The sequence below is a fragment of the Hyaloscypha bicolor genome (genome assembly GCF_002865645.1).
Source record: "Hyaloscypha bicolor E unplaced genomic scaffold K444scaffold_126, whole genome shotgun sequence".
Classification (NCBI taxonomy): Eukaryota; Fungi; Ascomycota; class Leotiomycetes; order Helotiales; family Hyaloscyphaceae; genus Hyaloscypha; species Hyaloscypha bicolor.
In genome coordinates this window covers 484,509-497,192 of record NW_020194628.1, presented here as the reverse complement: position 1 = coordinate 497,192, position 12,684 = coordinate 484,509, and the positions used below count along the sequence as shown (strand labels likewise).

Genomic DNA, 12,684 nt, shown 5'->3' with positions numbered 1-12,684 from the left:
TTACTTACCTTAATAATTAAGGCTACTATATTTTTATTAATAAGGTTTATATATTTAATATATTATATATTATATTTTTAAGTAAGCTTATTTTAATTATTAATTTATTTCGGGATTTCTATTAGAAACTAATATTACTTTTAATAAGAAATATTAATATCTTTTATTCTATAATTTTATAGATATTAATAATTATAAAAAGAGCTATTATATTATATAGTTATTTACTACTAGTAAAAAAGCCCGCGTTTTTAAGAAAGTTAAGGAAATATAAGAATAATTTATTTTTTATAACTATTTAGGGCTAGTAGTTCTAGCTAGAGACTTTATTACCGGATTAGTAATATTTATTACTTGATTAGCTATTAAAAAGAAAGAAAAAGTACTTAAAGCTAGGGAAAATTAAACTATAAAAGATAAAGAAAAAATAGATAATTTTAGTAATAACTTTAATAATATTAAAGAAATTAGTAGAAATTATAGAGTTATTACTAGAAGCTCTTAATTATAACTATATAAGTCTAACCCTTAAATAATTATTATAGATTATATTACTAATATTAAGAAATTAATTCTATTATTAAATAGTAATATTATAGTACTTTAGTATTATTAAAAGTAGATAATTAATATAATTAAGGCTAGACTAATTAGAAAAAGCTACCTAAAAGTATTATATAAAGCTATACTAAATCTAATCTGGAATTAGATAAAAGCTTCTTGTCACGTGTATACTGTCACGTGACTACGATCCAGCCATTTAACCGTGATTAGGCATATTTACCTATAATAAATACTATAGTCTTTTAGTCCAGTAAACTATAGTGCGAGCCTAATTCTCACACGTTATACTTCTAATTTCAAAGTTTTAGAAATAATATAATAAGCTTTTCTTAATTATATATATCTTATAAAGTATATTTAGTTAACTAGTTACTATAAATCTAAGATATCTTTATTCTATTATATTTATATATTTAAATATCCGAATTTAGGTATTAATTTAACTTAAAGAAACGAGAAATAGTATTATATTAGTTCTAGCTAGCTAAGTAAAAATATTTCAATTAGTAAGGCAATTAAAATTATTACTAAAAAGCTAAATATTTTACCTAAAAAATATAATAATTTACTTAATAAGAGCCATTTAACGGATTTCTAATTAATTAATAAGTTATTCTTTTATTAATATTTCCGGAGGCTTATATATTACTATTTTGGGCTTACTATAAAGAAATATTATTTTTATAAAGTTAATATTAAATTAATTTAAAAAAAAATATTATTTTTACGAATTTAATCCTAAAAATAAATACTAATTAGAGCATTTTATATCTTTATAATATAGTATTTCTTATTAGTATTAGATAGTTTATTTTTATTAGAATAATCTTTTATTTTTTTTTTCTTTCTTTTATTTTTAATAGCTTATTAATAGCCCTTTTATTCTTTATAAAAAAATAGTAAATACAAATTAATAATACGAATTATAATATATTAGATATAAGAAAATAAAAGAATTAATATATTAGAAACAAATTTACGAATTATAGAAAGCAGGTTATTCTTAATATTATTATAAAACTAGCTAGATATTATAAATAACTTTTATCTAAATATATACTATAATTTATTAAAGCTATCTAGCTTCTTATATAACGTCTTTAATTAAAAGCTATAAATTAAGTTATTATATAAAGTATTTTTTCTACTTAACTTTCTAATTCTTAGCTTTTATAATAATTACTAAAATTTATATTAGGCTAAAAGCATATATTTACTAGACTTAAGATAGCTAAATAGAAGAAAGTAAATAGATCTAGGGCTTATTAAAAGGCAAAAAAAAAGTAAGATAAAAAGATATTAAAGAAAAAATATAAGAGTAATTATATAGCAAAAAAGCTTAATATAATAATAATATTATAGAGAACTACTTTACTAGGTAATATATCTATTTTTCTTTATTCTTACTACTTTTATTACTCTTATTTAATAATTTCTCTAATATTAATAACTTCCTTAATATTAATAATATCTTACCTTTATTATCTATTTCTACTAGCCTATTAACTTTAACTATAACCCAAACTAATTATTCTAGATTTCCTAAATCTTAAGCTATAAAAGTATAAGTAGTATTTAGGGTATTTAAGGCTTTATAGTATCTTAAATATATGCCTTCTTTTTCTTCTAAACCTATTCTTTTATAGATTCGAACTCTAATTAAAATATTATCTAATAATAATTCTAATAATAATTCTAATAATAATTCCGATTTCTCTAATTTCTTTAATTCTTTTTACTTTCTAATAATTCAAGAGCTTTTATAGTATATACCTCCTATATTAACTATACTAGCTTGTCCTATATTAACTACTTCTCTCGCTTCTGTTTCTTTATTAACTAAATTACTTTATAAATATATTTGTAAACCTATAAGAAAGCAAGTATCTCAGAACTACTAAAAGAAGAAGAAATAGTATAAGAAGAGTACTAATAAGAAGAAGAAAAAGGTAAAGACAAGAAATATAATATAATTAGTAAATATATAAATAATAGAAATTTAGAAGCTTATAATAGGAAATAAGTATATTATTAGTTTTCGGGCTTTACTAAAATTACTAATTAAATTATAGCTTTATTTTCTTCTTACCTCTCCTTTAATCTCTCCTTATCTCTCCTTTGAATTAGTCTTTCCTATATATAAAAATAGGGTAATTAGTCTAGTATACTTCTCGATTTAATATATAAAGATTAGTAGAATTATAGTTTTTAGTCAAATATATAATTATTATATTAGTAAAGCTATCTTGGCTCCTTATATATATCTTTAGTTTTGACTTGAAGTTTTTCTAATAGAATTTCAAAGCTTATTACGTAACTATATAAACCCCTACTAAGTAGTAATAATAGTTAAAAACGCGGCAGAATTAAGCTTATTAATCTGAAACCTTATATTCAATCTATCTGTCCCGAGATAGTTCGGGTATTATAGTAAGCTCTCCCCTAGAGAGCTCTTTATATATTATAGTAAGCTGCCCCTTGGGGAGCTCTATATATATTATAGTATACTATTTCTAGGAAGCTACCCTTTCTCTCTCTTAGAGAGCTCTTTATATATTATAATAAGCTGCCCCGTATAAAGCTGCCTTCCAAGGAGCTGCCCCTCTAAGCCCTTCCAGAAGCTATTTCCCAGATACTATTTCTCAGGGAGCTATTTTCCAGAGAATTCTTTATATATTATAGCGAGCTATTCCCTAGAGAAAAGGTATAAGAGGAAGGAAGATAATATAGATTTATTAAGATATGCCTCAAGAGAATATATGAGGCTCTGTAGTTACCTAAGGCGCTCTAGCTCGTACCTAGCGAGCTGCCCCTTAAGGAGCTATCTGGGAGCATCCCCCCCGAAGCTGCCTCCCCGCCCCCGCCCCCCCCTCCCAAGAGCTGCCCTCTAGGGAGCTCTTTATATCTTTCTCCCCCAGGAGGCTCTTTACGTACTGCAGTGAGCTGTCCCTAGGGAGCTCTTTATATGCGATACGTAAAGAGCTCTCTAGGGCCTAGGGGACAGTTTACTGTAATATATAAAGAGCCTCCTGGGGGGGAAAGAGGGGGGGGTGCTCCCAGATAGCTCCCTGGGGGCAGCCCCTAGCAATAATAATTATCTTACTTTAGTATACTATGTAGTTTTATATACTAGCTATAGTAATTACGGGCCTTAGCTTACTATTAGTATAGTTGCATGTCAAATTTCAAGTGGTTTTGGTGGTTTGGTGGTTTGGTATTGTGCAGTTTTGCAGTTTGGCCCTTTACCGCCTAAAATCCTGCCCTACCTCTACGCAGTAGACACTACCTCTCCTCCAGGCAAAATCAATCAACAGGGTATTAACGACGCACTCACGTGACAACATGCCCCATAAACACACTTGAAAAGTTCAGCCACATCCCTCGACTAAACCAATTGCATTCAATTGGGATTTGATGTATAGTTGGATTGGAACACAATTATTACTTGGCATTCTACTATAAATAAAGCGGTTGCCTAAATTTCTTCAAGTGCTCTGAGTGAAACAAGCGAATGCCCCTTCCCATTAGATCGATGAAAGTTCGCCGTATAATGGCCATGTGCGAATATGCATAGGACAATCAGCGTTTTGACATGGGGCAAAGATACAAAGAATTCAGTCTCTCGCATATCTGTGTTACGACTAATAAAACTATCGGTGCGCTTTTACCAATCCCAGAACTACCATCTCCAATTCTCAAGGTCCCCCAGACCCACATCATGCTGAGATTGAATTTACCTGAGTCTATCAAACCGTATTCTCAATATGGCTGGTTACCTGGGGAGTCTTGACGTCCAAGATCCCCTCTCCAACTTTAGAAGCAGCCCCCTCCACGACTCTCCTCGACTCAGCATCGATGAAGAGTTGCGGACGCTCCGCTCTGTAAGTGGCTTATCCCCAAAGATAAAGACACCCGAATTATGTATATAAGTCTCGTCCATATCTTCCAGAGTGCGGCGTGATGTCTCGGGGTAGAAGCAAAGACGATTGGAAAATACGAGTAGCAGATGATGCCGAAAACTGTTTGAATGCTTTCTTTTCTCTAGCTCGCGGAAAACTAATGACTTCCTCAAGTATAATCTCCAGTGAAGTGTGTCGACACCGATTGTAGTGAACTGCGTCACAATGAACCCTCCCATCCAGTTCGTTGAAGTTGCTGCTGCTGCGCCGCGCGTACGCGACCCCAATGAGTTGACTTCGGAATAGTAGACCCATGGAACCTGAGGCATCTGGTCAATGATGTAGTGCCAAGTTTGAGGAGTCTTGACTTACTTTTGCATAACTCATTCCGTAGAAGAAGTAATACAGAAAGAACATGGATGTTGTAACAGCCCGCATCTTCACAACTGTATTAGTCCCGAGAAGCAAATTGAAATAGGTTTAGTTGTCCTCACAGTTTTCTTTTTTGCTGGATCGCCTTCACTTGCGTGCAGATACAGCCCTGCGACGAGATGGCAACAGAATGCAGCGCCCAAGTAAGATGTGCCGTTGCAGGCTGTCAATAGTCGGCTCATCTGTTAGTCAAATCCCACACTCTGTTGCAGTAAAGTCGGCAGATAATAACCTTGGAAATATGTCAGTATTGGGTTTCAAGGTACGTTGAGCGGGGAACCCCCCCCCCCCCCCCCCCCCACCCCCGCCTCTGATGCATTGACCCCACTGAATCGCTGCATAAATTATGTTCCGTATGACAACACAAGACGCCGAAAGTTTTGAGTTTTGTCCCGAAACAACAGAACATCCATAACAGGAGTCCCGTCTTTGCGTTCCTGGTATATTGTGGTCTTGATAAACAGGAATTAAAGGTTAATGAACCGAGAAGGTTCGAAAGGTTAAATCTCTTGCGGGATATAATATTATTAGCCGGCTTAGGGCAGCCCTTGAACTTACCTTAGGCTACTATATCCTGAATTAAGCGAGGCGGCTATTATACTCGAACTAAGTCGGTACAGTTAAAAAAGTTCGTTTTTATATAAGAGAGAGTGTAGTGCAAGGGTAATAGGGCCGAGACTTGAGATAATCGTAAGGTAGACTGAGTGCTATATAATAGAAAGGTGGGAAAGAGTAAAAGGATATCGTCAGGACCATGTCTCACCGGATGAAGGGATAATTAGAAAGAAGAAAGTTAAGATTAAAAGGGAGCGAATCGGCTATAAATTAGGCAGGGACTAGAGAGTATTATAATATAGAGTTAAAAAGCTTTTCTTAGGATTGAAATCAAATACTGTAAGGCTATTTTTCTCTACCTTGTATCTATATACTAGGACCAGAATTCTAGACGAGGAAACCTAACCATGGGTGCTCGGTATTACCCGCGGATTAATATATTTCAGCAATTATGAACTGAGAACACTTTTCCTTATAATCATATTACCTTCCTATATATCGTCTCCAAATCTGGATCTATTATTATTGTATCTCGAAAGTCGATAACTTATTATTACTCATAGTAAAGACTCCAAATGTTTTTCTTTAAGTTTTCCGTCGACCGCTCTCTATTCCTGCCGATTTCAACTATCTGCATTATACTACTAAGCCTTTTGTGTCCCTGCCATGGTTCTAGCGTCTCTAGTTCTCGCGGACGACAATCGACGTCGACGGGTATATCTACTTCTCGAAGCACCAGAGCGACCAGTTCGACTAGCAGGGCGCTTTTGGTTTCGCACAGTATATCAACTCCATCTAGTTGGTCTATATCGACCCTTAGTCGAACTACGTCAACTTCAATCCATAATAAATCTACAACAAGTCATCCAGCCTATACATCGTCTCCTCCGCCTCCTCCGCCTCCTCCTCCGCCTCCTCCACCACTTAATACTCCTCCGCCTCCTCCGCCATTACATAATCATGAACTTCAATGACATGACCACCTGCGATATCATCAGCTCGCTGAATTACATTAAGGGGGTCATCATCTTCCGTTCCAATATACTCAGGCTCCTCAACTGCATCAAGGGGACCATTAATTTCTACTGCTACATATCCGATCTACTGAACCATATCTAAATAGTACCTAATTTCAACTGCATCAAGGGGACCATCCATTCCTATTACTATATATCCGACCTACTGAACCACATCTAAATAATACCTAACTTCAACTACATCAAGGGGACCATCCATTTCTACTGCTACATATCCGACCTACTGAACAATATCTAAATAGTACCTAACTTCAACTACATCAAGGGGACCATCCATTCCTACTGCTATATATCCGACCTACTGAACCATATCTAAATAATACCTAACTTCAACTGCATCAAGGGGACCATCCATTCCTACTGCTACACATCCGACCTACTGAACCACATCTAAATAGTACCTAACTTCAACTGCATCAAGGGGACCATCCATTCCTACTGCTACACATCCGACCTACTGAACCACATCTAAATAGTACCTAACTTCAACTATATCAAGGGGACCATCCATTCCTATTGCTACATATCCGACCTACTGAACAACATCTAAATAGTACCTAACTTCAACTATATCAAGGGGACCATCCATTCCTATTTTTTTTTTTTTTTTTTTTTTTTTTACAAATTCAATCCATGATAAATCTACAACAAGTCATCAGGCCTATACATCGTTATCCTTACCTACCAGGGGAAACTATATGCAACTTCAATCGCATGATAAATCTACACCAAGTCATCGCAGGCTACAGCATCGTCATCCTTACGCTACCAGGGGAACTACGTCAACTTCAATCCATGCATTATACTACTACGCCTTTTGTGTCCCTGCCATGGTTCTAGCAGCATCGTCTAGTTCTTGCGGACTACCATCGACGTCTACGGGTATATCTACTTCTCGAATCACCATAATAAATCTATACCAAGTCACTCCAGCCTATATATCGTCATCCTTACCTACCAGGTGGAACTACATCAACTTCAATCCATGATAAATCTATAACAAGTCATCCAGCCTATACATCGTCATCTTTACCTATCCCAGGGGAACTACATCCAACTTCAATCCCATAATACAAATCTTACACCAAGTCATCCAGCCTATATATCATTATCCTTACCTACCAGGGGATAACTACGTCAACTTTAATCGGATGATAAATCTTATACCAATTCACCTAGCGCCTAATACATCGTCATCTTTAATTACCAGGGGAATACGTCAACTCTCGGAACTCATATAACCCTTGCCTTCTATCTACTGGGGGGGAATTACATTAAGTCGCTCGACTACTATAGCGTCCACCAGTACAGTAACTTCAAGTACTAATACATTTACCGGCCTCCTCCGCCTCCTCATAATTCACCACCTCCTCCGCCTCCTCCTCCGCCTCCTCCGCTCCTCCGCCCTCCTCCGCCCTCCGCCTCCTCCGCCTCCTCCGCCTCCTCCACCTCCTCCGCCTCCTCCACCTCCTCCGCCTCCTCCGCCTAGCACGACAAAATCGACAACGACTACTAGCGCGTCAACATTGATACCGCCGATCCCGTCAACAGACATCTGTAGTGAAAGTAATGATTGCGACGGCTCATCATGTGGACTCGAAGAAGCCCGATCTCTCCAAGAGCTAGCTTTACCTGCTTTGTTCAAGCGTGTAATGAGGGGTCCAGAGGATTACGGCGGCGATGTTACTAGATTTTTCGTAACAGAGATATCTACTGCAAGGCAAGCATTCAAATTATTGAATTATGGGGGGCATGGGGCAGCCGCTAGGCTAGAATATTTTCGAGATCAGGATCTTACTACTGGCGTAATTGGCCTTTTTGGGTGTACTTCGATTATCGTTATATCCACAGAAGCCGTATGGGTGTCGCATTGGTGGGAGATTCCTACCTTTATGGTACAAAGTTTCGCCGATTTTCGAGATCAGATGCTTATACCCCTAGTCGAGGGAGATGGAGATAGAATACAGGGCCTTGGCGGGCTCACCGGCCCTGGACAACCCTTTGAGTCCTTGAATGGGCCTAAAGCCTTTATTGTATCCGTCAGGCAGGATGATGGTCAAAGTATTTTCGAATATGCGGGTAAAATTAATATAGTGGAAGTTAAACTCAGAGCGCTAATGCCCGGTATTGGTATTACAAGATATAAGTACAGAAGGAATAAGGACGGAGCGAGAAGTGCCAGGTCACCTCTCGGGAAAGTCCTTATTCAATACAGCGCTACTGAACCAAACAACTGGAGAAAATACAGGATTTGGGTGGAGGCTCAGGAGGCGCTTGAAGAGTCCTGGCCGGCGGCAGATACCAGTAGAAGGAGCTCGACAATCAGCTCTTCCGGCTATTCTACTAGCACCTCTATCAGCACCTCTATTAGCACCTCTGCCAGCAGTTCTCCGGTAGAGGTAGAGACAACTTCATCTACTCCATCGACATCTTCGTCGGTAGCTCCTACCTCGACGATGAGCTCATCCCAAACGATTTCGACCATAATTCCGGCGGGTGCTGTACCATGCCCTAGTTTAGGAGATTTTAATACGCTGCCCTGCCCGGACGGTGAAGACGAATCTGTCGCAGTAATGGGAGAAAATCCAGTAGCTAGTGGAGATGGGTTTGCATATAACCTGCTCTCTGCCTGTGATACTGCTCCAGTTACTGTAACACTTACCTGGTCTGATAATACGATATTCGTCAAGACATTAGGTCTTCCGTCTGACCATAGCAACGCGTTTGATACACCTGGAAATCGGGAACCATGCTTATTTTGGTCCGTGGCTGCTGCGATTTCGATTCCGGCGGGTGCTGCACCGTGCCCTAGTTTAGGAGAATTTAATACGCTGCCCTGCCCGGACGGTGAAGACGAATCTATTGCAGTAATGGGAGAAAATCCAGTAGCTGGTGGAGATGGTTTTGCGTATAACCTGCTCTCTGCCTGTGATACTGCTCCAGTTACTGTAACACTTACCTGGTCTGATAATACGATATTAGCCAAGATATTAGGTCTTCCGTCTGATCATAGTAACGCGTTTGATACACCTGGAAATCGGGAACCATGCGTATTTTGGTCCGTGGCTGCTGCTTAGCTAGTATTAGAAGTTTGTTTGATTCCAGATCATGCTTTTATATATAATCAATTATATATGTAGAATCACGTAAGCTCATTCGAGCCTATTAAGGGGCCCGAACATGCAGGAATAAAATCGTGATGTCTTTTTTACTCTTTCTAATTACATATAATAGTAATACTATAAAAGGCTCAGTTCTATCTGAGCCTTATACTAGAATTTTATTCCGGAGTCCATTTGTCATTGTATAGGGACTTGTTGTGTTCACCGATGGGTTCCATGAAACAAAATCTGACACTGAGATATTGTACTGCGTCGCCACATCCTGGCATGCGTAACTTGTACTGTTTGACGTATAGTTTGTTAGTATTGGAGCTGTAACATACTGCGCACAGTCCATCCTGGTTCCGTTGGCGTAAGGAACAAAATTGCTCAGAGCAACATAGGTTTGGGTTGGAAATAAGCTTTATCAATGGTGTTAGTGGCCAATGTACCGTAAAAGCGGGCTTTATAATTTATGACCCTCTTGGATACTCTTGGGTCAAAATTTCATGAAACATGAAGTTCCATGCTGGAAAGGGATTTCGATTTACCGTTGCTGTCAATGAGTTGTTGAAAAAGGGACTATTTTTGAAGTTTAGCGTCTCCGTGAGTCTCGAGATCTTTGAACTTACGCTGTGGTGGTAGGTGCACTCGAAGTTGTCACACTACTCGGGTTCACCCAAGTGCCCCCAGGATTAGAAACGCAGATGACATATCCGACGTATTTTCCGATGTTCGTACATGACGTTCCAAGCTCCGGATTCCATGCCGTAATCTGAGAATATGTGATGTTGAATTGAGTCTGAATCGACGAGCATGTATCATTTGCTTTCACCGTATACGGGTTGCAAACTAACAGGCTCGGTATGCAAAGCGTGCCAGAAGTAGGAAAACTTCCACAAAACGCTGATAGCGAGTTGGATTTTAGGAGATCATATGTACTTATGCCTTTAGCCATGGAAATACTTTGGCAAGTATCCGAGCTGGAGATTTTGTAGGATGTTCCCGCACACGTAGGAACGGCTGAGGAAACAGAGGATGGTCTTGACACAAGTCAGAAAAGGAACCAAGGTGAAGTTGAGGACTTACTGAATGACAAATGTTGTCGCTGTTGGTGGACTTGTAACAGTCCATCCTGTAGAGTGACACGAGGACGTCAAGGAAGAAAATGCAGTTGCCAGGTCTGTTGTAGAGGCCTGTCACGGCCTGGACAAGCTGTGGAAGTGGAAAGTGGTGTGTTTGTGTAAATATATATATATATGAATGATGGTGCCCTAAAGGCGGGGAAGAAGCTATATATATATCTGTATGTGGCCCGTGCGAAGCACGTGACAAGGCCATTGGCATCTCGAGTTGTGTTGTCAAAAGGACAAGAAACAGCCATTGCAACCTGCTGTCGAAGCTTGGGGAATTCAGACAGCGCTCGTGTTTGAACTTCTTTCGAACTCACCAACAGGTCCTACTATCTGTTGATTTGTAGGATGTATACCAAGTGCAGTCGCAATCACGAGATTGCAATATTGTCCCGCCCTGGATGTATCAGTCCAACTGTTCAAAGTCAAGTATTTAAAAAACTTACGAATTTTGCAGACAAGTTGAATTAAATGCTTCAACGTAAGCTTGGGCCAGAGATGCAGGTAGATATTGCGTTCCTTGAGGCGAGGGCCAGTACGTGCTTCCACAAGCTCCTGCGATTCTTCGTTCCCATGTTGCCAAGGCAATGGAGCAAGTTGTCGTGCAGAGTTTTGCCAGCTGTGTAGCGTTGAAAAAAAGGGAATCCCAGAAAGCTTGCTTCCTTGGAATAACGTGATGGACGGATCGCACGTCACGGCCTGGTTGAGTACTGCAAGACAAGTGCTCGACACGGTGGTATTAATTGAAGCCTGGGTCGCGTTCACCAAATGGACTTGAGCCGTGGCTGTCGTCCAGATTAAGCTTTGCAGCAATGCACTTATGAAGATATTCATCTTGCTGTAGTTGTTTAACACAGCGACTCCTAGACAGAGCAAAAAAAGACGAAATACAAATAGGGGTTGTGGACTCGGACAGTGCATTCTCACCGAGGCCCATGAGCAGGGTTATTACCATGCCCTGCATGTTTCCTAGAAGACTACGAGGATATGTGTAAAGTTCCCATTTTCCGAAATCCGTTGAAATGTTGAAGCGAGGCTCGAGAGCAGATGTCACTATACGCAGGCCCTAAATGCCAATATTTACCCCACGCTTACCGTGCCACGGAATATCTCCTGCATTAAGGGTGCTTCCCCGGTTCCCCTCACTCACGCTACTCCCCCCCCCCCCCCTAATTAAATTTAATAGTGGGTCCGTGGTAGGGGTATTTACAGGGGGTTCGACAGGGGGTTCTACAAGGACTAATAGCCAATTAAAGAAGTGTGGCTTATTACGTAATATCAAAACACCAAAAAGTTGGTATGCAGTTGGCCCTCTATCTTCTTCTCTATATTGTCCTACGTTCAGGCCACCCTTAAGCGGTTGGCTCGCAGGGCGCCTGAAAAAATACTGGTCACGTGAGGAATACCAGAATCGCCCCCTTCTAGGGAATCGCACATCGGAACGCGATTACGTCCAAATCCTTAGGGCGCAGCTGGGGATTAGAGAGGAGAAGCTCAAGTACCTTTCTCTCTATTTTAGTAGTTCTGGAATACAAGAGGCTTTTCTTGCAATTTTTTAAAGCTCGGAGGGAAATCTGAAGCTAGCAGTTCCATAGAAAGTACTAAGAAAAGAAACCCTGACCTTATATTACTCTCCTCTCTTTCTTCTCTTTATTACTATAGATCCTCCCCGCTTTTATACTACCTGTAGGCAAAACCGGCCTGCTTCTGACTTTATTACGGAACGGGCTAAGGTATATAAGAGCTGTAATTACTATTGAATCTGTATTTCCTCCTTTTTCTAGCTTGACTAACCAGTTAATAGGCCCGGTCAGCTACTAATTATACCCAGCGGTACCCTGCCTTACAAGAACTCGATCCAAATACCCTTCCTCCCTCCCGGTAATAATAACGGTCGATTACGGACGTCTCTGCGGACGAGCCAGCCCCACGGTACCAGCGACGGATCCGTTAACCGTCCGTT

General features: G+C 39.0%; 2 protein-coding genes across 2 annotated transcripts; one reads left to right on the top strand and one right to left on the bottom strand.

The window, feature by feature from the left end:
• Positions 1 to 7,185: 7,185 nt before the first annotated feature.
• K444DRAFT_633790 (uncharacterized protein) lies at positions 7,186 to 9,564 on the top strand (the record flags this gene model as incomplete). The annotated part of the gene is made up of 2 exons (XM_024883660.1): positions 7,186 to 7,369; positions 7,784 to 9,564. The coding sequence occupies 2 exons, from the start codon at positions 7,186 to 7,188 to the stop codon at positions 9,562 to 9,564; spliced, it is 1,965 nt and encodes a 654-aa protein (XP_024731800.1).
• A 203-nt stretch (positions 9,565 to 9,767) lies between these two features.
• K444DRAFT_666849 (carbohydrate-binding module family 50 protein) lies at positions 9,768 to 11,840 on the bottom strand (the record flags this gene model as incomplete). The annotated part of the gene is made up of 8 exons (XM_024887230.1): positions 9,768 to 9,890; positions 10,140 to 10,170; positions 10,221 to 10,631; positions 10,678 to 10,723; positions 11,039 to 11,136; positions 11,168 to 11,431; positions 11,649 to 11,698; positions 11,817 to 11,840. 8 exons carry the CDS (start codon positions 11,838 to 11,840, stop codon positions 9,768 to 9,770), a joined length of 1,047 nt encoding a protein of 348 aa, XP_024731799.1.
• Positions 11,841 to 12,684: the final 844 nt, after the last annotated feature.